The sequence below is a fragment of the Oncorhynchus mykiss genome, unplaced genomic scaffold, assembly GCF_013265735.2.
Source record: "Oncorhynchus mykiss isolate Arlee unplaced genomic scaffold, USDA_OmykA_1.1 un_scaffold_329, whole genome shotgun sequence".
NCBI lineage: Eukaryota > Metazoa > Chordata > Actinopteri > Salmoniformes > Salmonidae > Oncorhynchus > Oncorhynchus mykiss.
Genome location: NW_023493777.1, coordinates 97,471 through 120,904, shown reverse-complemented (window position 1 = coordinate 120,904; position 23,434 = coordinate 97,471). Strand labels below are relative to the sequence as shown.

The 23,434-nt window shown below is 47.7% G+C and overlaps 1 protein-coding gene across 3 annotated transcripts in view; it reads right to left on the bottom strand.

The window, feature by feature from the left end:
- The window catches only part of LOC110533197 (centlein), a 103,181-nt gene that overhangs the window by 40,052 nt on the left and 39,695 nt on the right, over positions 1-23,434 (bottom strand). For all 3 annotated transcript variants that reach the window (XM_036973829.1, XM_036973828.1, XM_036973827.1), the window contains 3 exons: positions 18,369-18,476; positions 9,467-9,588; positions 2,521-2,640 (listed from right to left, as the gene is read on the bottom strand). In XM_036973829.1, coding sequence (XP_036829724.1) covers positions 2,521-2,640; positions 9,467-9,588; positions 18,369-18,476 — 350 coding nt within the window. The remainder of the gene's footprint in view (positions 1-2,520; positions 2,641-9,466; positions 9,589-18,368; positions 18,477-23,434) is intronic.

The following is a 23,434-nucleotide window of genomic DNA, read 5'->3' as shown; positions in this document are numbered from 1 at the left end:
AACAGAGAGTACAAAGTGGCAGAATACCTGACCACTGTGACTGACCCAAACTTAATGAAAGCTTTGACTATGTACAGACTCAGCGAGCATAGCCTTGCTATAGAGAAAGGCCGCCGTAGGCAGACATGGCTCTCAAGAGAAGACAGGCTATGTGCACATTGCCCACAAAATGAGGTGGAAACTGAGCTGCACTTCCTAACCTCCTGCCCAATGTATGACCATATTAGAGACATATTTCCCTCAGATTACACAGATCCACAAATAATTCGAAAACAAATCCAATTTTGATAAACTCCCATATCTACTGGGTGAAATTCCACAGTGTGCCATCACAGCAGCAAGATTTGTGACCTGTTGCCACAAGAAAAGGGCAACCAGTGAAGAACAAACACCATTGTAAATACAACCCATATTAATGCTTATTTATACAGTGCCTTGCGAAAGTATTCGTCCCCCTTGAACTTTGCCTTTTGCCACATGTCAGGCTTCAAACATAAAGATATAAAACTGTATTTTTTTGTGAAGAATCAACAACAAGTGGGACACAATCATGAAGTGGAACAACATTTATTGGATATTTCAAACTTTTTTAACAAATCAAAAACTGAAAAATTGGGCGTGCAAAATTATTCAGCCCCCTTAAGTTAATACTTTGTAGCGCCACCTTTTGCTGCGATTACAGCTGTAAGTCGCTTGGGGTATGTCTCTATCAGTTTTGCACATCGAGAGACTGACATTTTTTCCCATTCCTCCTTGCAAAACAGCTCGAGCTCAGTGAGGTTGGATGGAGAGCATTTGTGAACAGCAGTTTTCAGTTCTTTCCACAGATTCTCGATTGGATTCAGGTCCAGACTTTGACTTGGCCATTCTAACACCTGGATATGTTTATTTTTGAACCATTCCATTGTAGATTTTGCTTTATGTTTTGGATCATTGTCTTGTTGGAAGACAAATCTCCGTCCCAGTCTCAGGTCTTTTGCAGACTCCATCAGGTTTTCTTCCAGAATGGTCCTGTATTTGGCTCCATCCATCTTCCCATCAATTTTAACCATCTTCCCTGTCCCTGCTGAAGAAAAGCAGGCCCAAACCATGATGCTGCCACCACCATGTTTGACAGTGGGGATGGTGTGTTCAGTGTGATGAGCTGTGTTGCTTTTACGCCAAACATAACATTTTGCATTGCATTGCCAAAAAGTTCAATTTTGGTTTCATCTGACCAGAGCACCTTCTTCCACATGTTTGGTGTGTCTCCCAGGTGGCTTGTGGCAAACTTTAAACAACACTTTTTATGGATATCTTTAAGAAATGGCTTTCTTCTTGCCACTCTTCCATAAAGGCCAGATTTGTGCAATATACGACTGATTGTTGTCCTATGGACAGAGTCTCCCACCTCAGCTGTAGATCTCTGCAGTTCATCCAGAGTGATCATGGGCCTCTTGGCTGCATCTCTGATCAGTCTTCTCCTTGTATGAGCTGAAAGTTTAGAGGGACGGCCAGGTCTTGGTAGATTTGCAGTGGTCTGATACTCCTTCCATTTCAATATTATCGCTTGCACAGTGCTCCTTGGGATGTTTAAAGCTTGGGAAATCTTTTTGTATCCAAATCCGGCTTTAAACTTCTTCACAGTATCTCGGACCTGCCTGGTGTGTTCCTTGTTCTTCATGATGCTCTCTGCGCTTTTGACGGACCTCTGAGACTATCACAGTGCAGGTGCATTTATGCGGAGACTTGATTACACACAGGTGGATTGTATTTATCATCATAAGTCATTTAGGTCAACATTGGATCATTCAGAGATCCTCACTGAACTTCTGGAGAGAGTTTGCTGCACTGAAAGTAAAGGGGCTGAATAATTTTGCACACCCAATTTTTCAGTTTTTGATTTGTTAAAAAAGTTTGAAATATCCAATAAATGTCGTTCCACTTCATGATTGTGTCCCGCTTGTTGTTGATTCTTCACAAAAAAAATACAGTTTTATATCTTTATGTTTGAAGCCTGAAATGTGGCAAAAGGTCGCAAAGTTCAAGGGGGCCGAATACTTTCGCAAGGCACTGTATATATATATATATATATAATGATATTTGTAATGTCTTTATTTGAAACCTCTGTATGTGTAATGTTTACTGTTAATTTTTAGTGTTTATTTCACTTTTGTATATTATCTACATCACTTGCTTTGGCAATGTTAACACGTTTCCCATGCCAATAAAGCCCCTTGAATTGAATTGAATTGAGAGAGAGAGAGACAGAGAGAGACGGAGAGAGAGAGACAGAGAGAGACGGGGAGAGAGAGAGAGAGAGAGCGAGAGAGAGACAGAAAGAGAGACAGAGAGAGACAGAAAGAGAGACAGAGAGAGACAGAAAGAGAGACAGAGAGAGAGAGAGAGAGAGAAAGAGAGACAGAGAGAGAAAGAGACAGAGAGAGAGAAAGAGACAGAGAGAGAGAAAGAGAGACAGAGAGAGAGAAAGAAAGACAGACAGAGAGAGAGAGAGAGAGAGAGAGAGAGAGAGAGAGTTACTTGTGTGTAGTGAGCTTCTTGTTGAGGTGTTTGAAGTAGGCCAGCTCGTTCCACACCGCATCGCTGTTCTCCTGGCGGAGCTGCCACGGCTCTGCCCGCTGCTGGGCCCTGCCCCTGGGCCTGCACACACCAACACACACACCAACACACACACACACACACACACACAAAACCCAAAACCCAGGGGAGAACAGTTAGTATCATACCTACCTATGGTCAATTCACATGGGGAGAACTGTTGTTATTTAGACATTTGTAGCCGTATTCAAATGAGTGGCCTTGACTTTGATACTTCAGTGGCAAATCAAGTGCACACACACAGTTGGTGTTAGTTAAATCCCAGGGCAGTGCCCGAGTGGCTAGGCTGAGGAGTGCAGAGGATTCCCAGTGTGCCATGTAGATGTAAATAATGGCTAAAACACACCCAAACCAGGCCATTCTAACACACACACACACATCACTTATGAATACTTAATGACACTTATACACTGTGGCGTGGCAGACACACACCCACCACCTATTTCCCCTCGGCCCCCCAGTATCCTCCACATCAATCAATCCCAGCCTACCCACCCCCCCATCACCATTCAACTCCAATCAGTCCTTCATTTCAACACTTCTGGTACAGAGACAAAAACCATCTAATAAAGAAGAAAATGAGAGAACGCATTTTTATTTCTCTCTCTCTCTCTCTCTCTCTCTCTCTCTCTCTCTCTCTCTCTCTCTCTCTCTCTCTCTCTCTCTCTCTCTCTCTCTCTCTCTCTCTCTCTCTCTCTCTCTCTCTCTCTCTCTCTCTCTCTCTCTCTCTCTCTCTCTCTCTCTCTCTCTCTCTCTCTCTCTCTCTCTCTCTCTCTCTCTCTCTCTCTCTCTCTCTCTCTCTCTCTCTCTCTCTCTCTCTCTCTCTCTCTCTCTCTCTCTCTCTCTCTCTGAGGTAGGTGAAACCAGGGTTATATCTATATGGTCCAGGGTTTCTTTCCCGTGGTCATTATGGGCTATGTAGACGCCGCTCTGCCACTAATACCAGTTAAGACCCGTTCCTGGGAGTGGGAAGGCAACGGGACGAACAGTACATTTTTTTTAATGCCCCTGTGAGCAATTTGGAGCCCTTTAACTTGTGGTACGGTGCCGACTGTGCGGTGCTGTAGTGTGTCTGAGCTGTCCTGGGATCCCCGGGTTTCTTTCCACGAGAGCAAAGACTCTCTCTCTCTCTCTGATACAGAGAGATCACTGGAACTTCCCACAGCAAAACTTAGACACTGAGGAGTGTTCTATATGTATTCTAATGGTGAGTGGGGAGAGTTTTGCGATGCAAAGTGCATTTCTCTACACTGTGTGTTGTATGCAGGAGCAAGCCCCTACAGCCTGCCGTCCTGTGGATCTGACCAGACAGACCTGCTACCAGGGATATGGATGGAACGCTTATCTTGTCTGCTCCTTTAAGCAATATTGTAATTGCGTAAGAGCGTTGGGCCAGTAACAGAAAGGTTGCTGGTTCGAATCCTCGAGCCAACTAGGTGAAAAATCTGTCGATGTGCCCTTGAGCAATGCACTTAACCTTAATCACTCCTGTAAGCTGCTCTGGATAAGAGCATCTGCTAAAAGACTAAAGGGTAAATATGTAAATGATTCACACTGTCTTCTGATAGGCCGAGAGGAGCGTTTAGATCTTCAGGGAGTGCCAAGGAGGCAGCGACTAGGAGTCCATTTTGGATCCAGCACCAGTCCAGCCCTCAGTGCTTCCCCCCAGCAGTCAACTAGTTTCCGTTATTAAGCAGCGAGGAAACAGAAATGGGAGAGCACTTTATTCACAGAGAAGACTCTCCGGCTAATTGCTTTTAATTGGAGGGGAATCTGTTTACGGGCACAACTTTGATCAGACTGCAGACGTTTTAATAACCTTTCATTTATTTACTCATCCCATCATCCCAGTCTGATTAAAACTTTCTTCTCTCTAATATAAATAAGAAGTTGGGTTTTTTCTGCTCTTTTATTCTGTTTGGGCGCGTCTGGTGGTAATCATGAATGACAGTGCTGTTTCTCCGGCGCGGCCCAGCCCGGCCATGTGTCGGCTGCATGCTGATGAGGATAGAGAGAGTCCAGGGCCTGCAGCTGTGCTCTGATTCGCTGGTAGTTACCCTACTTCCTACTTCCTGTTCCAGTGTCCACACCACCCACACACACTGGCTGTCTGAAATGGAACGATATTCTCAAAATAGTGCACTACTTTTAACCAGAGCCTGAACTATAGGGAATAGGGTGCCATTTGGGAAACAGCCACTGCACATCAACCCAGACCCATAGAGCACCAATAATAACTGAGTCACTCAATAAGTCACTCTCCTGGAGAGAAAAACAAGATGAGTGTGATGGTGGCAGCAGCAACATGCTGAAGAGGAAGCACAAACTAATGCTACTAATGCTAATGGTTTCACCTGTCATAATGGGGGGAGGAGGTGGTCGATTCAATTTAAACTCCAGACTACAGAATAAGAGGCAGGTAGAGGTGGTCTTCAGAACAGTTTACACCCCCCCCCCCCCCTTTCAGTCTAACACACAAAGGGAGGGCATAAAAGAAGCCCCTCCCCACCCCCACCACTTTCCCAGAAAACAATCAACACAGCGTGGAGGCAACTGGGAAATCCCTAACAAGCCCAAAATGCAATGAGAGTCGACGTTTTCCCCCCTGACTTGTTAGGCCTGATTCCACGGCTCTAACAGGGGTAGTGTTTAAGTGGTTTCTCCATTGTCTCCCCGTTCAGACTGGCATTACCCCCACTGGGTTTGGGACTATTTAAGGATGGATATGAGGGGTTAACCCATCCAAGTGAATGCCAACGATCATAAGGCTGAGGGGCTGCCTGGGTGGCGCCATCAAAGGCTGAGGATGAAAAGGGCAAAGCTGCATATCGTGTCAATTCTGTCTCCTGTCAAATGATGATGCCAATATGCAGGTGACAGGTCAGTCTGATGGCGTACTGGTTGATTGTGTATTATGAGTCACCAATTCCCTGTTTGCAACAAAACTGCTTTATAACGTTTAAAATGGTACCTTTTTAATATGACTTATTGCCACAAGAGGTTACAAACTGAGAAAAATATCAGACACTTTTTTTTCCTGCTAGCAAAGTGTGCCCTCGTTTTCATCAAGATCCTCCAACAACAAGGAGACAACCACACACACCACACTTTCTTGATAACCTGCTAAAATGTACAGACGGGCACAAATGGTGTTGTTTCCAAGTGATGCTCTCTTCGTTCTCTCTGTCTGTCACACGCTCTCTCTGTCTGCCTGTCTTTGTTCCGTGCTGCGCTGAGCTGCTCCTAGCCGAACGGCGGGGAGGTGGTGGATGGTGAATACCCGTGCGCTCTACTTTCACACGGCCTCACGTTGCAGCCGCTGTTTTCTTTAATTAACCCGGGGAGAAAACAGCTGACAGGGTCAACACGTCGGTCCCGTGTGGATACCAACCCCACATACGCTTCCATTAGTTAGTGTTTTAAAAGGTTCTCCTCGCTGCCTGAAGCTTTGGGGGAGGAAGTCAGAAAGAGGGAGAACGTGTGTGTGTCACGTTAATGACATTTGCCGCCACGTTGCCCTCTTTGTGTGAAAAGCCCGTGGTTTTAATCTAGATCAAACCAAGGGGATCGGAAGAGGAAATCACCCCCTCTCCACCTCGTCCCCCGTCCCTCCCCAGGAGTTTCTCAGACACCCTGTCCCCTCTATAACGGACACCTTCAGCCTCCTGCCCTCAAGTCCTAATTGATGCCAGGGGAAGGAGAGAGAGAGACAGAGAGAGAAACAAAGACACGCACAGCGACTCAAACGCTAAGCAACGAAATTGATTCTCTTAAAACCCGTGAAGCTTTTTCAAAGGTAAAGGTGTAATCCTCCACACAGTAGGTCAGGTGATGACATGTAACATAAAGAGTAAAGGTCATGGGAGTATTTGAGAGAGTTTCAGTTGGGTTCTGATGTGTTCCAGAGGGTTCAGAAGGGCTTAACTAAAGAAAGAGGAGTTACGTGCCTTTAAACACTCCCCAAGGCAAGTTCATATTAACTCCAGGCTAAAAGGAACGGATTGCGACATGGTTTGAGCTGATAAAATCCAGGATTTAAAAACAGTCTGTGCTGGCTTGGTTACACATACCTAATAGTTCCTGGAATAATGTGAAAAGACAGAGCACGTCTCTGGTCGGCACCACTGTGTGGAAGTGTGTCACCTGCCACTCTATACCAGAACGTCGGTCTGCCGCTGGGTGGAAGTGTGTCACCTGCCACTCTATACCAGAACGTCGGTCTGCCGCTGGGTGGAAGTGTGTCACCTGCCACTCTACACCAGAACGTCGGTCTGCCACTGGGTGGAAGTGTGTCACCTGCCACTCTATACCAGAACGTCGGTCTGCCTCTGGGGGGAAGTGTGTCACCTGCCACTCTATACCAGAACGTCGGTCTGAGGCTGGGTGGAAGTGTCACCTGCCACTCTATACCAGAACGTCGGTCTGAGGCTGGGTGGAAGTGTCACCTGCCACTCTATACCAGAACGTCGGTCTGAGGCTGGGTGGAAGTGTCACCTGCCACTCTATACCAGAACGTCAGTCTGCCTCTGGGTGGAAGTGTGTCACCTGCCACTCTATACCAGAACGTCGGTCTGCCACTGGGTGGAAGTGTCACCTGCCACTCTATACCAGAACGTCAGTCTGCCTCTGGGTGGAAGTGTCACCTGCCACTCTATACCAGAACGTCGGTCTGCCGCTGGGTGGAAGTGTCACCTGCCACTCTATACCAGAACGTCGGTCTGCGGCTGGGTGGAAGTGTCACCTGCCACTCTATACCAGAACGTCGGTCTGCGGCTGGGTGGAAGTGTCACCTGCCACTCTATACCAGAACGTCGGTCTGCGGCTGGGTGGAAGTGTCACCTGCCACTCTATACCAGAACGTCGGTCTGCCACTGGGTGGAAGTGTGTCACCTGCCCCTCTATACCAGAACGTCGGTCTGCCGCTGGGTGGGAAGTGTCACCTGCCACTCTATACCAGAACGTCGGTCTGAGGCTGGGTGGAGGTGTCACCTGCCCCTCTATACCAGAACGTCGGTCTGAGGCTGGGTGGAAGTGTGTCACCTGCCACTCTACACCAGAACGTCAGTCTGCCTCTGGGTGGAAGTGTGTCACCTGCCACTCTATACCAGAACGTCGGTCTGAGGCTGTGTGGAAGTGTCACCTGCCACTCTATACCAGAACGTCCGTCTGCCTCTGGGTGGAAGTGTGTCACCTGCCACTCTATACCAGAACGTCGGTCTGAGGCTGTGTGGAAGTGTCACCTGCCACTCTATACCAGAACGTCGGTCTGAGGCTGGGTGGAGGTGTCACCTGCCCCTCTATACCAGAACGTCAGTCTGCCTCTGGGTAGAAGTGTGTCACCTGCCACTCTACACCAGAACGTCGGTCTGCCTCTGGGGGAGAAGTGTGTCACCTGCCACTCTATACCAGAATGTCGGTCAGCCGCTGGGGGGGAAGTGTGTCACCTGCCACTCTATACCAGAACGTCGGTCTGCCTCTGGGTGGAAGTGTGTCACCTGCCACTCTATACCAGAACGTCGGTCTGAGGCTGTGTGGAAGTGTCACCTGCCACTCTATACCAGAACGTCCGTCTGCCTCTGGGTGGAAGTGTGTCACCTGCCACTCTATACCAGAACGTCGGTCTGAGGCTGTGTGGAAGTGTCACCTGCCACTCTATACCAGAACGTCGGTCTGAGGCTGGGTGGAGGTGTCACCTGCCCCTCTATACCAGAACGTCAGTCTGCCTCTGGGTAGAAGTGTGTCACCTGCCACTCTACACCAGAACGTCGGTCTGCCTCTGGGGGAGAAGTGTGTCACCTGCCACTCTATACCAGAATGTCGGTCAGCCGCTGGGGGGGAAGTGTGTCACCTGCCACTCTATACCAGAACGTCGGTCTGCCTCTGGGTGGAAGTGTGTCACCTGCCACTCTATACCAGAACGTCGGTCTGCGGCTGGGTGGAAGTGTCACCTGCCATTCTATACCAGAACGTCGGTCTGCCGCTGGGGGGAAGTGTGTCACCTGCCACTCTATACCAGAACGTCGGTCTGCCTCTGGGTGGAAGTGTGTCACCTGCCACTCTATACCAGAACGTCGGTCTGAGGCTGTGTGGAAGTGTCACCTGCCACTCTACACCAGAACGTCGGTCTGAGGCTGGGTGGAGGTGTCACCTGCCCCTCTATACCAGAACGTCAGTCTGCCTCTGGGTAGAAGTGTGTCACCTGCCACTCTACACCAGAACGTCGGTCTGCCTCTGGGGGGAGAAGTGTGTCACCTGCCACTCTATACCAGAACGTCGGTCTGCCTCTGGGTGGAAGTGTGTCACCTGCCACTCTATACCAGAACGTCGGTCTGCGGCTGGGTGGAAGTGTCACCTGCCATTCTATACCAGAACGTCGGTCTGCCGCTGGGGGGAAGTGTGTCACCTGCCACTCTATACGAGAACGTCGGTCTGCCTCTGGGTGGAAGTGTGTCACCTGCCACTCTATACCAGAACGTCGGTCTGAGGCTGTGTGGAAGTGTCACCTGCCACTCTATACCAGAACGTCGGTCTGCCGCTGGGGGGAAGTGTGTCACCTGCCACTCTATACCAGAACGTCGGTCTGCCTCTGGGTGGAAGTGTGTCACCTGCCACTCTACACCAGAACGTCGGTCTGCCTCTGGGGGGAGAAGTGTGTCACCTGCCACTCTATACCAGAACGTCGGTCTGCCGCTAGGGGGGAAGTGTGTCACCTGCCACTCTATACCAGAACGTCGGTCTGCGGCTGGGTGGAGGTGTCACCTGCCACTCTATACCAGAACGTCGGTCTGCCTCTGGGTGGAAGTGGTACCATAGAAATAGAATTCTAGTAGAGTAGAATATTGAATTCTACTTCTAGTAGGGTACTCACAGGCCCTGTGCGTCCTCCACCTCTCGGAGCTGGTCTTTGACCGTCCGGTAGTTGGTCTGGACGAGACGCAGGCGCTCGTGGCGTTTCTCATGGGCCCTCCGCAACTCCTCGTTCTCGTCCGTCTGCCGGCCAGAGACATACAGGAGGTTACGTTACACAATGTGGCCACTTCACACATGCACTGCACAGGGAAATCAAATGATGTCACTGAAATGTGAAACCGGTCGGGGGTTGGGAGTGATGACAAATCTATCTGAAATGATAGAATGACTTAAATCTTACATTGAGAGCAGTGTATTTCCAAAAGATAGAAAATGGACCTAGAAACAGTGTAAATAATTTCATTACTGACAGTGTCAGTCTAGTACGGAACTGTACACCAGTGGAGGCTGGCGGGAGGAGCTATAGGAGGATGGGATCATTGTAATGGCTGGTATGGAATAAATGGAACGATATCAAACACAAGGAAACATCTTTTGACACTGGCCCCTTCATTCCTTTCCAGCCATTACAATGAGTCCTCCTATAGCTCGTCCCACCAGCCTCCACTGCTGTACACCCCTCAGGTCAGATATAACTCTTGTTACTGTAACATGTAGCTATAACAAATATGTGCTCCATTACTGAGGAAGCATCACCTCTCTCTGACATTGCAGTTCCTCTCCTTCTCTCTGACAAGTGTTCCTCCAGCATCCGAGGTTCGTTACAGGTACAGCATTAATATGGTCAAGTCAACCGGGAGAGAGAGCACTTTGAACCTTCTTCACACTACCCTCCCCCCTCCTCCACCCCCTCTCCCCTCAGCGGGGTACTGGTCATTGACTGGGGTCACCACCCAATTGGGGCGGCAATGACTGACAATTTAAAAAAAGAAAAGATTACAACGTGGGACTTTCAGGGGAGAGAAGGAGGAGAACATCTAGATGTTCCTGACAGGAACGCCTCTGCTACTCTGACCTTAACAGAGTGGAAGAAGAAAACACTTTAAAACAGGCAGGCTCGGGCTCGGGAGGGAGAAGAGGAGGAAAGATGAGAGAGACAGAAAGAGAGAAAGAATAAGAGAGAAAGAGAAAGAGAGCAGAGCAGGTTTCTGCTTGAGTGGCCAGGCAGGGCTGGGGAGACTTCTCGTCGAGCGCCTTTTGAAGGGAAGAGCTTGTTTACTGCTGATATGACACGGCTGCCCTGCAGAGAGGGAAATGTGAGCTCTGAACCCTGTTATTATTAACAAGGACAAAGAGAACAGAGAGGAGCGGGAGCGGCAGCACACACATGGACGCACACACACACACACACACTCAGAGACAGACACACACACACACTTTCTCTCACACTCCACCGATGTGACAAGTATGGATTTTTGTGTACTGGTGAGAGATATTCACAGAGGACATCCGTTACACGGGCTGCTTTTACAACACAAAGCCCCCAAACAAATGCAGCCTGGGTTTCTGCCTCTAATGAAAGGAGAGAGAGAACCAGACACACACAGAGAGAGAGAGAGTCCTGACTGATTGATTGCAGAGGGGCTCTGGTCGGAGTGGCAGGGCATTACCCACATCATTGCTTCCCAGGCCCCTTAGAGCTCCCACTGGGCCCCGGCCCCAACCCTGGTCATCACAGATCACACTTCAACCCCACCACCAGCAATCAATACTCCACAACACAACACACAGCCTGCTCTGGGTACACTGGTCCCAGACCCTAATCATCCAGCATGTATGTTCTCAAGCTGAAAAATAATTTGGTGTCTCTCAGACCTCAGAGAGAGACCGTGCTGTTGTTTACTTGTCTTGGAAGTGGCACGTTTGTACAAAAAAATAAATAATAATAAAAACGGTTTGTTAGGATCCCCTACTGTTCAGTCCAATTCAGCATTTAACTGATAAAATCACACTGGGGACACAGTATAAATTGTGTTCCCAATATAATGGGGTCAGTGACATCCACTGGGCGCACGTTTGTTTTACTATCTTTGTGGGGACCAAACAATTCATTCCCATTCAAAATCCAATTTCCCCTAAACCTAACTCCTAACCCTAACTGTAACCCTAAACCTAACCCCTATTCCTAAACCTAACTCCTAACCCTAACTGTAACCCTAAACCTAACCCCCTATTCCTAAACCTAACTCCTAACCCTAACTGTAACCCTAAACCTAACCCCCTATTCCTAAACCTAACCTTTATTCCTAAACCTAACCCCTATTCCTAAACCTAACTCCTAACCCTAACTGTAACCCTAAACCTAACCCCCTATTCCTAAACCTAACTCCTAACCCTAACTGTAACCCTAAACCGAACCCCCTATTCCTAAACCTAACTCCTAACCCTAACTGTAACCCTAAACCTAACCCCCTATTCCTAAACCTAACTCCTAACCCTAACTGTAACCCTAAACCTAACCCCTATTCCTAAACCTAACTCCTAACCCTAACTGTAACCCTAAACCTAACCCCCTATTCCTAAACCTAACTCCTAACCCTAACTGTAACCCTAAACCTAACCCCTATTCCTAAACCTAACTCCTAACCCTAACTGTAACCCTAAACCTAACCCCCTATTCCTAAACCTAACTCCTAACCCTAACTGTAACCCTAAACCTAACCCCCTATTCCTAAACCTAACTCCTAACCCTAACTGTAACCCTAAACTTAACCCCTATTCCTAACCCTAACTGTAACCCTAAACCTAACCCCCTATTCCTAAACCTAACTCCTAACCTTAACTGTAACCCTAAACCTAACCCCCTATTCCTAAACCTAACTCCTAACCCTAAATGTAACCCTAAACCTAACCCCTATTCCTAAACCTAACTCCTAACCCTTACTGTAACCCTAAACCTAACCTCTATTCCTAAACCTAACTCCTAACCCTAACTGTAACCCTAAACCTAACTCCTAACCCTAACTGTAACCCTAAACCTAACCTCTATTCCTAAACCTAACTCCTAACCCTAAACCTAACCCCTAAGACTAAACCAGCCTTTTTCCTTGTGGGGACTGGCGAAATGGCCCAACCTGTGCAAGTTTTCTTTGTTTTACTATCCTTGTGAGGACTTCTGGTCCCCACAGGGACAGTAAAACCAAAAACACACACACACAACTCTGTTAAACGCCCCTCAGTCCGCACTACAGACATGTAAATGGAACCATTAAATAACACAGCCATGCGTATCATGAGCCATTAGCATCAGGCTGAGTGTCTGTCTAGTATGTGATGTAATAGGGACACTTTAGACCTGACACCAAAATAACTGCTAATATCCCTGGCTGAGTAAAGAGACATGACCTCCATATATCTCTAGTGGATGGGGGGAAGAGAGAGAGAGAGACATCAAGAGAGAGAGAGAGACATCGAGAGAGAGAGAGAGACAGAGAGAGAGAGAGAGAGACAGAGAGAGAGAGAGAGACAGAGAGAGAGAGAGGCAGAGAGACATTGAGAGACAGAGAGAGAGACAGAGAGAGAGAGAGAGAGAGAGAGAGAGAGAGACAGAGAGAGAGAGAGATATCGAGAGACATTGAGAGATAGAGAGAGAGACAGAGAGAGAGAGAGAGAGAGAGAGAGAGAGAGAGAGAGAGAGAGAGAGAGAGAGAGAGAGAGAGAGAGAGAGAGAGAGAGAGAGAGAGAGGCAGAGAGACATTGAGAGACATTGAGAGACAGAGAGAGACAGAGAGAGACACAGAGAGAGAGAGAGACAGAGAGAGAGAGACAGAGAGAGAGAGAGACAAAGAGACAGAGACAAAGAGACAGAGACAAAGAGAGAGAGACAAAGAGAGAGAGACAAAGAGAGAGAGACAAAGAGAGAGAGACAGAGAGACAGAGAGACAGAGAGACAGACAGACAGACAGACAGACAGACAGACAGACAGACAGACAGACAGACAGACAGACAGACAGACAGACAGACAGACAGACAGACAGACATTGAGAGAGACAGAGAGAGAGACACAGAAAGACAGAGAGAGAGAGAGAGAGAGAGCGAGAGAAACAGACCGAGAGAGACAGAGACAGACAGAGAGAGAGACAGAGAGAGAAAGAGGATTTTCCAGAGAAGATCCAGATCTCAGGGAATTAGACCAAAGTTCTCAATAGGTACAAAATATATAGAGTACTGCACACACTACAATTACTTATTAAAAATAAGCTCAACTGGACACCTTAATGAGGCTGTGAATGAACTGAGAGAGAAAGCACGTAGGCCATTCTACACCATTAAAAAACTAATTCAAATTGAAATACCTATTAAAATTTGGCTAAAACTAATTGAATGTATCAATGAACCAATTGCACTTCATGCCAAAACAAGATTTCACCAAATGGGATAAACACTCCATTGAAACCCTGCATGCAGAGTTCTGTAAGATTCTCATACATGTCCAGAGGAAAACTACAAACAATGCATGCAGGGCAGAATTAGGCCAATATCCACCAATAATAAAAACTCTGGTCCTGGGGCTGAGTTCACTAACCTGTTCTACTAACACACTGAAGCCTCAGTCCCCTCCTCCAGCTGGTCCTGCGGCTGAGTTTACTAACCTGTTCTACTAACACACTGAAGCCTCAGTCCCCTCCTCCAGCTGGTCCTGGGTCTGAGTTCACTAACCTGTTCTACTAACACACTGAAGCCTCAGTCCCCTCATCCAGCTGGTCCTGGGGCTGAGTTCACTAACCTGTTCTACTAACACACTGAAGCCTCAGTCCCCTCCTCCAGCTGGTCCTGGGTCTGAGTTCACTAACCTGTTCTACTAACACACTGAAGCCTCAGTCCCCTCATCCAGCTGGTCCTGGGGCTGAGTTCACTAACCTGTTCTACTAACACACTGAAGCCTCAGTCCCCTCATCCAGCTGGCCCTGGGGCTGAGTTCACTAACCTGTTCTACTAACACACTGAAGCCTCAGTCCCCTCCTCCAGCTGGTCCTGGGGCTGAGTTCAAAAACCTGTTCTACTAACACACTGAAGCCTCAGTCCCCTCATCCAGCTGGTCCTGGGGCTGAGTTCACTAACCTGTTCTACTAACACACTGAAGCCTCAGTCCCCTCCTCCAGCTGGTCCTGGGGCTGAGTTCAAAAACCTGTTCTACTAACACACTGAAGCCTCAGGACCAGAACATCCAATCAATCAGAATAAAACAAATTACAACACAGTCAAAACAAAACTACATTTCTTATTGGGAAACACAAGCACAAAGCAAAATTCAGTGCTATCTGTCTCCCTGTAGAGGAAAGGCTGTGCAACCACTGCCCCACAGCAGAACCTGAGACAGAGCTGCACTTCCTGACAAAATGTAAAAAATATAAAACAATTAGAGTGTGTTATTTCCCCAAATTTGAAACCCTTATTCAAGGTTTCAAAGACCTCTCTGATGAGAGAGGCTACCTGTCCTGTTGGAGGAGGAAGCAGAGAGCTGTGGGTTGGCAGCGCACTACATTGCTGCCTGCCATAAGATGAGGGACAATGTCTGACAGACCAACCAACCTGCACATGTCCTCTATGCTTATGGTTATTGTTCAATGTATGGTTATTTTGACCCTTGGTTATTGTTGTTACTGTTGTCAAGTTGATCATTTTGATTCTTATTATGTTAATATTGTAAATCTCCAAAGTAAGCTTTTTCAATATGTACACTGTTACGTCATGCCAATAAAGCAAATTGAATTGAAATGGAGAAGTTGAGAGAGCGAGAGGAAAGAAAAGAGAGACAAGGAAGAAGAGAAAGAGGCAAAAACAGAGACGAAGAGAGAAATAAGAGGGGAGAAATAATAATAGCACAAGAGAGAAATAAAAAGGAGAGAGAGAGAGAGACCGCAGAACAGAGGAGAGTGTGAAGGTTAAAAGAGCGATGGAGCTGATTGGTTTATGGGGAGAGTCCAAGTCCTGCCGCATCCTCTCCTCTCCTGCTGCTTCATTGCCCACACAGACGCTCAGCGGTCGGGTGTATCAGTGTGTGTGTGTGTGTGTGTGTCAGTGTGTGTATGTGTGTGAGTGTGTGGCACACCGTTAGGAAAGGTCAGAGAGGAAGCAGTCGGTAACAGCGGTGCAATTGAGCCCCTTAGAGACCATCAGCCTTCCCCGACGCTGGACCACAGGGAGAGACAGAGAGAGAGAGTCTGCTATCCCCTCCACTCACCTCTTATCAGGAGCAATTTACCCTGCTGGCCTCTCCAACACACAGCAATCATATTGCAGAGATACTGTACCCACCGGCTGGTCTTGAAATACTATAAAGCCATACTCTGTTGTTACAAAACCAAAGACCGTCATCATTTTTAAGAGTCGAGACTGAGAATGTCACAGGTTGAGACAAGTCTGACACACAATACCCAGACACTGACGTGTGGTTGAAAGCTGGAGGCAGTCAGTCAGAACATACATGTGGGAGTCAGTCACTCTGCAGCAGCCAGCCAGCCAGCCAGTGACATCTTCATCTCCTTTTCAGAGACATTACTACCTCTCTGAGTGGTGATTACAGACGGTCATAATTGAGCCATCAGGAGAAGGCACTGATGAGAGGGGGGAACCAGGGGGCTGGCTGGGCCTCTGAGGGGAGATGGGAGATGGGAGGCAAGGGACCCGCGCAGGCAGATGCGTGACAGCGCTCCCTCGTCCTATCGGTGCGTTAGCTCTCAGTAGTAGCGTGTCGTGGCTGGCGGCAGAGCAGTGACATTCACACATGACGGCCTGTCTGTCTCTGAATGGGGCTGATGATGACAATGAGGTCATATCAATACACACAGGAAACAGAACACAGGTACCTCTCACCTGGACCCACACTACTCAATGTGCTGGAAAGCATTAGGAGGAGGGAGAGAGAGGAGAGACAAGGGAGTAGAGAGAGAGGAAATGGGGAGAGAACAGGGGGAAAAATAGAGAATAGAAAACAGAATTAAGACTAAAGAGACCGGAAGAAGGGAATTCAAAAGAGAGAGAAAATGACACAGAAAGAGAAACAGACATAGAGACAGACAGACAGACAGAGAGACAGAGAGAGACAGACACAGACACAGAGACAGAAAGACAGAGAGTAACAGAGAGACAGACAGACAAACAGAGAGAGAGGCAAACAGAGAGAGCAAGACAGCGAGAAAGACAGAGAGAGAAAGAGAGAGAGAGAGACAGCGAGAGAAACAGACAGAGAGAGAGAGAGAGAGCGAGCAAGAGAGAGAGAGAGAGAGCAAGAAAGAGAATATTCCTTTCCCAAAATTATAATTCAAAACAAAAAGATTTAAGCTATAAAATATGAAGAAAAAATCTAATATTTATTGGGTGAAAAGCCTAAATGTGCAGTTTTGGCAGCCAAATATGTGTCCTCCTGCCACAACCTGAGGGACAGCCAGTGAAAAGTGCAATGTAATGTCGATAATATTTCCCATCTTGTTGTTTTGTCTTTTTTTCATACCATGTCATGTGTCTACTCAGTCATGTTGACACTGTTGTTGTTGTAGTTGATGTTAATCCCATTTCCACTACTACTATTATTATTGCCAACAGGTCCCACCATTTATTTATATATAAATATATATATACACTGCTCAAAAAAATAAAGGGAACACTTAAACAACACAATGTAACTCCAAGTCAATCACACTTCTGTGAAATCAAACTGTACACTTAGGAAGCAACACTGATTGACAATAAATGTCACATGCTGTTGTGCAAATGGAATAGACAACAGGTGGAAATTATAGGCAATTAGCAAGACACCCCCAATAAAGGAGTGGTTCTGCAGGTGGTGACCACAGACCACTTCTCAGTTCCTATGCTTCCTGGCTGATGTTTTGGTCACTTTTGAATGCTGGCGGTGCTTTCACTCTAGTGGTAGCATGAGACAGAGTCTACAACCCACACAAGTGGCTCAGGTAGTTCAGCTCATCCAGGATGGCACATCAATGCGAGCTGTGGCAAGAAGGTTTGCTGTGTCTGTCAGCGTAGTGTCCAGAGCATGGAGGCGCTACCAGGAGACAGGCCAGTACATCAGGAGACGTGGAGGAGGCCGTAGGAGGGCAACAACCCAGCAGCAGGACCGCTGCCTCCGCCTTTGTGCAAGGAGGAGCAGGAGGAGCACTGCCAGAGCCCTGCAAAATGACCTCCAGCAGGCCACAAATGTGCATGTGTCTGCTCAAACAGTCAGAAACAGACTCCATGAGGGTGGGGGTTGTGCTTACAGCCCAACAACGTGCAGGACGTTTGGCATTTGCCAGAGAACACCAAGATTGGCAAATTCGCCACTGGCGCCCTGTGCTCTTCACAGATGAAAGCAGGTTCACACTGAGCACGTGACAGACGTGACAGAGTCTGGAGACGCCGTGGAGAACAGTCTGCTGCCTGCAACATCCTCCAGCATGACCGGTTTGGCGGTGGGTCAGTCATGGTGTGGGGTGTCATTTCTTTGGGGGGCCGCACAGCCCTCCATGTGCTCGCCAGAGGTAGCCTGACTGGCATTAGGTACCGAGATGAGATCCTCAGACCCCTTGTGAGACCATATGCTGGTGCGGTTAGCCCTGAGTTCCTTCTAATGCAAGACCTCATGTGGCTGGAGTGTGTCAGCAGTTCCTGCAAGAGGTAGGCATTGATGCTATGGACTGGCCCGCCCGTTCCCCAGACCTGAATCCAATTGAGCACATCTGGGACATCATGTCTCGCTCCATCTACCAACGCCATGTTGCACCACACTGTCCAGGAGTTGGCAGATGCTTTAGTCCAGGTCTGGGAGGAGATCCCTCAGGAGACCATCCGCCACCTCATCAGGAGCATGCCCAGGCGTTGTAGGGAGGTCATACAGGCACGTGGAGGCCACACACACTACTGAGCCTCATTTTGACTTGTTTTAAGGACATTACATCAAAGTTGGAGACAGAGAGAGACAAAGAGAGAGTGTGTAGTGTAGAGGTCAGTGAGGTTTGTACCTTCAGTCTGAGCAGCTCCTCCAGGTCATGAATCCTCTTTTCCACTCCTCTTCCTGACTCCACGCTGCTCGCCGGGGACAACGACCTGGACAGCTGCACCGGTGCACTCTGGGGGATGTAGTCATTAAATCAGAGAGAGAGAGAGAGGCAGGGGGTTCGGCTACGCGCTTCAGCAGGCTTTAGCATCACATTACAGAGACAACTAGTGCTCAATTAACAGCTGCACAACGGCTGTGTGAATACCAATAACACATTATATATGTTCATTTCACTTTTCCCTTTCGTGAAGACATACAGATACACACACACACACACACACACACACACACACCATCTCTCCCCTCACACACACATACCATCTCTCCCCTCACACACACATACCATCTCTCCCCTCACACACACATACCAAGACAATAAAAAGACAAAAAACCAATCAGGGTACCAGAGGAATAAGGAAGCATCCCTCCACACACTGCACCACACGGAGCTCCAAAGGTTTCTCTCGCCACTGGCTAATGAGTATGTTCATTTACATGTACACTGTTTCTTTGACTGTAATGACGTCCCATTAGGGGACACTAAAGGGCTGTAGATTCCAGGCTGCACCGGGCTTCATTACCAAAAGGTGGGCAGTGGGGCCCCTTTAATTGCTCTATGAGGACCCCGAGGTTACACTTGATAGGACAACTGGCTGGTAGAAACTGCTGGGGGGAGAAAAAAGAAAGCTGCTCTCTTGCTCCTCCTTGAGAACAAGAAGCACTCTCCGGTCCTGCTGTCTGTGTGTGTGTGTGTGTGTGTGTGTGTGTGTGTGTGTGTGTGTGTGTGTGTGTGTGTGTGTCTTTTCTTTAAAAATAAATAAAGAAGCTATGGGAACAATATGCTGTTGGAATATGGAAACAGGAAGATGAGGATAGGAGCCCCTGTGGTGGGAGTGTTGAGCGGAACAGATGGCGGCTAAAATATGCAATGTGACTAAATGCGCCGATGCTTCTTTAGTCTGGAGATTCGGCGGTAGTAAGAGTTTATAGGGAGGACGGAGGGATGGCATGTCGGCTGACCCAAAAAGGACAAAGTGACATTGAAGGGCAACCAGAGGCCTTGTGCAAACTAGATCTATTTAAGCTTTACAACGGTTCTCATTTGAACCTCACTGAGTTTACCAAACATTAGAAACACCTTCCTAATAGTGAGTTGCACCCCCTTTGCCCTCAGAACAGACTCAATTCGTCAGGGCATGTATTCTACAAGGTGTCCAAAGCTGTTCCACAGGGATGCTGGCCTATGTTGACTCCAATGCTTCCCAAAGTTGTGTCAAGTTGGCTGGATGTCCTTTGTGTGGTGGACCATTCTGGATATACAAGGGAAACTGTTGAACGTGAAAAACTCGGCAGCGTTGCAATTCTTGAAACAAACTGGTGTGCCTGGCACCTACTATCATACCCCGTTCAAAGATGCTTAAATATTTTGTCTTGCCCATTCACTCACTGAATGGCACACATACACAATCCATGTCTCAATTGTCTCAAGGCTTAAAACTCCTTCTTTCACCGGTCTCCTACCCTTCATCTACACTGATTGAAGTGGATTTAACAAGTGAGGGACAAATAAGGGTTCATAGCTTTCACCTGGATTCACCTGGTCCGTCTATGTCATGGAAAGAGCAGGTGTTCTTAATGTTTTGTACACTCAGTGTGTACTGCTGTGACAAATACTTTCCTCCTGGGTGTCAACGATCTTCAATTCAATTTTTTTTTTAAATGTACACTCCAAAAACAAACGTACACTAACAACAACTTACAGACACCTACAAACAATGACTACATCTCATCTGGCCAGACCCGCATGCTCACACCCCCATCCTTAGATGATTGCAATACAGTCTGCTTTCTCTATGATTTGCTTGACCTTCACTTCACTGCATCCAGCAAATGAGTAGATAAAGCATGTCTGGTTGGAGGGGTGTATGCTGGGTTAAGAACATTCAGAAATCTCTTCCAATACACATTGCCTGTGAGCATCAGAGGTGAAGCAGTTGCATACACAGCTTGAGTAAGACCTTCATCAGCATTTCTCTGACTACGTTCCTCCATTGAGTCAAAAACACTTTGATTCCAGGAGGACCATGAGCTGTTGCTATCAGTAAGGTGTCTGATTCATCATTTTCCCCTCAAATAGAAGTAGAGGGACTTTTGTCAGAGGTTGCTTGTTGTGAGCACTGAGGGAACTTTATGCACTTGGCCAGATGATTATGCATCTTTGTTGCTTTCTTCACATATGATTTGGCACATTATTTGCAAATGTACACAGCTTTTACTTCTACATTAGCTGCAGTGAAATATCTCCACACATAAGATAGTCCCCGTGGCATTTTCCTGTAAAGATTAGAAAAAAATGAGTACAAACAAAAATAGTTAAGCAGTTACATTAAACAACTCCTTTGTAAGATAAATGTTTCAAAATGAAACATGTATGGGAACAGGTGAATTAACACTCCTCAGTTAGCAGGCTCAAGCAAGCTAAAACCCACATGGTAGCAAAAACTAACCAGCAGAAATTGTTAACAAGTTAGAACTGATTTAAACAAACTTTGCTGTAAACAACTATTTACTCATTTACAAAAAAAGTAATGTATGTCATATAAATATATTCACCCCACCCAGTATTGTAATCAAAACTCACCAGAAAGCATGTAGTCCTTGGCTCAGACAGTGTAGTAGTGTGGGCTCAATAGCATCTCATTAGTGTGCAAGATCTTGAGAATCAGCTGCACATGTGATGGAAGAATACACTGTGCATGCAGAGGGTTGCAACTCCATTGAATTGGGGGTAGTTTAACCAAAATATGCCACAAGACCTAGAATTGACTTGTGTATCCCACAAAAAAAAGTTCACTGTTATAAGCTAACTTGTTTGATTAATTTATGCAAAATTCCCAGACTTAACTTCCCATGGAAAATTTCCCGGAAAGCTTCCAACCCTCGTGCTCACACACACCCCCATCTCTAGAGCCAGCGTGCTCACACACACCCCCATCCCTAGAGCCAGCGTGCTCACACCCCCATCCCTAAAGCCAGCGTGCTCACACCCCCATCCCTAGAGCCAGCGTGCTCACACCCCCAACCCTAGAGCCAGCGTGCTCACACCCCTAACCCTAGAGCCAGCGTGCTCACACCCCCAACCCTAGAGCCAGCGTGCTCACATCCCCAACCCTAGAGCCTGTGTTTAGACGCTGTGTTTAGACGCTGTGTTTAGACGCTGTGTTTAGACGCTGTGTTTAGACGCTGTGTTTAGACTCTGTGTTTAGACTGTGCCGCAGGCTACTGTTGACCGGAGTGACCCTGGTGCCACAGTGCTCTCCACCAGCAGTCCTGACTGTGGACACACAAGGCAGGTGTCAGCCCTTCTGCCATCTCTGTTCCAGCTCTGTCTTAATTACCTCTATGGTTAGTCATTAGTAGATGGATCTGCATATTACTGACGTTTTGGCTTGGCTGGCATCGCTCTGTGTGTGTGTGTGTGTGTGTGTGTGTGTGTGGGAGGGGTATAGAGTGTGTGTGTGTGTGTAGGGAGGTATAGAGTGTGTGTGTGTGTGTGTGTGTGTGTGTGTGTGTGTAGGGGGGTATAATGTGTGTGTAGGGGGGTATAGAGTGTGTGTGTGTGTGTAGGGGGGTATAGAGTGTGTGTGCGGAGGGGTAGAGTGTGTGGTAGGGAGGAATAGAGTGTGTGTAGGGGGGTATAGAGTGTGTGTAGGGGGGTATAGTTTGTGTGTAGGGGGGTATAGTGTGTGTGGTAGGGGGTATAGTGTGTGTGTGTGTGTGTGTGTGTGTGTAGGGGGGTATAGAGTGTGTGTAGGGGGGGTATAGAGTGTGCATAGGGGGGTATAGAGTGTGTGTAGGGGGGTATAGTGTGTGTGTGTGTAGGAGGGTATGGTATGTGTGTGTAGGGGGGTATAGTGTGTGTGTGTAGGGGGGCATAGAGTGTGTATAGGGGGGTATAGTGTGTGTGTAGGGGGTATAGTGTGTGTGGTAGGGAGGAATAGAGTGTGTATAGGGGGGTATAGAGTGTTTGTAGGGGGGTATAGTGTGTGTGTGTAGGGGGGTATAGAGTGTGTGTAGGGGAGTATAGAGTGTGTACAGGGGGGTATAGAGTGTGTATAGGGGGTATAGTGTGTGTGGTAGGGAGGATTAGAGTGTGTGTAGGGGGGTATAGAGTGTGTATGGGGGTATAGTGTGTGTGGTAGGGAGGAATAGAGTGTGTGTAGGGGGGTATATTGTGTGTGGTAGGGGGGTATAGTGTGTGTGTGTAGGGGGGTATAGTGTGTGTGTGTAGGGGGGTATAGAGTGTGTGTAGGGGAGTATAGAGTGTGTATAGGGGGGTATAGTGTGTGTGGTAGGGACGAATAGAGTGTGTGTAGGGGGGTATAGAGTGTATGTAGGGGGGTATAGTGTGTGTGGTAGGGGGTTATAGTGAGTGTGGTAGGGGGGTATAGAGTGTGTGTGTAGGGGGGTATAGTGTGTGTGTAGGGGGGTATAGAGTGTGTGTAGGGGCGTAAAGTGTGTGTAGGGGGTATAGTGTGTATGTAGGGGGTATAGAGTGTGTGTAGAGGTGTATAGTGTGTGTGTAGGGGGGTATAGTGTGTGTGTAGTGTGGTATAGTGTGTGTGTAGGGGGGTATAGAGTGTGTGTAGGGGGGTATAGTGTGTGTGTGTGTGTGTGTAGGGGAGTATAGAGTGTGTGTAGGGGTGGTATAGAGTGTGTATAGGGGGGTATAGAGTGTGTGGTAGGGAGGAATAGAGTGTGTGTAGGGGGGTATAGTGTGTGTAGGGGGGTATAGTGTGTGTGGTAGGGGGGTATAGTGTGTGTAGGGGGTATAGAGTGTGTGTAGGGGGTATAGAGTGTGTGCAGGGGGGTATAGTGTGTGTGGTAGGGGGTATAGTGTGTGTGGTAGGGGGGTATAGTGTGCGTGTGTAGGGGGGTATAGAGTGTGTATAGGGGTATAGAGTGTGTGTGTAGGGGGGTATAGTGTGTGTGTAGGGGGGTATAGAGTGTGTATAGGGGTATAGAGTG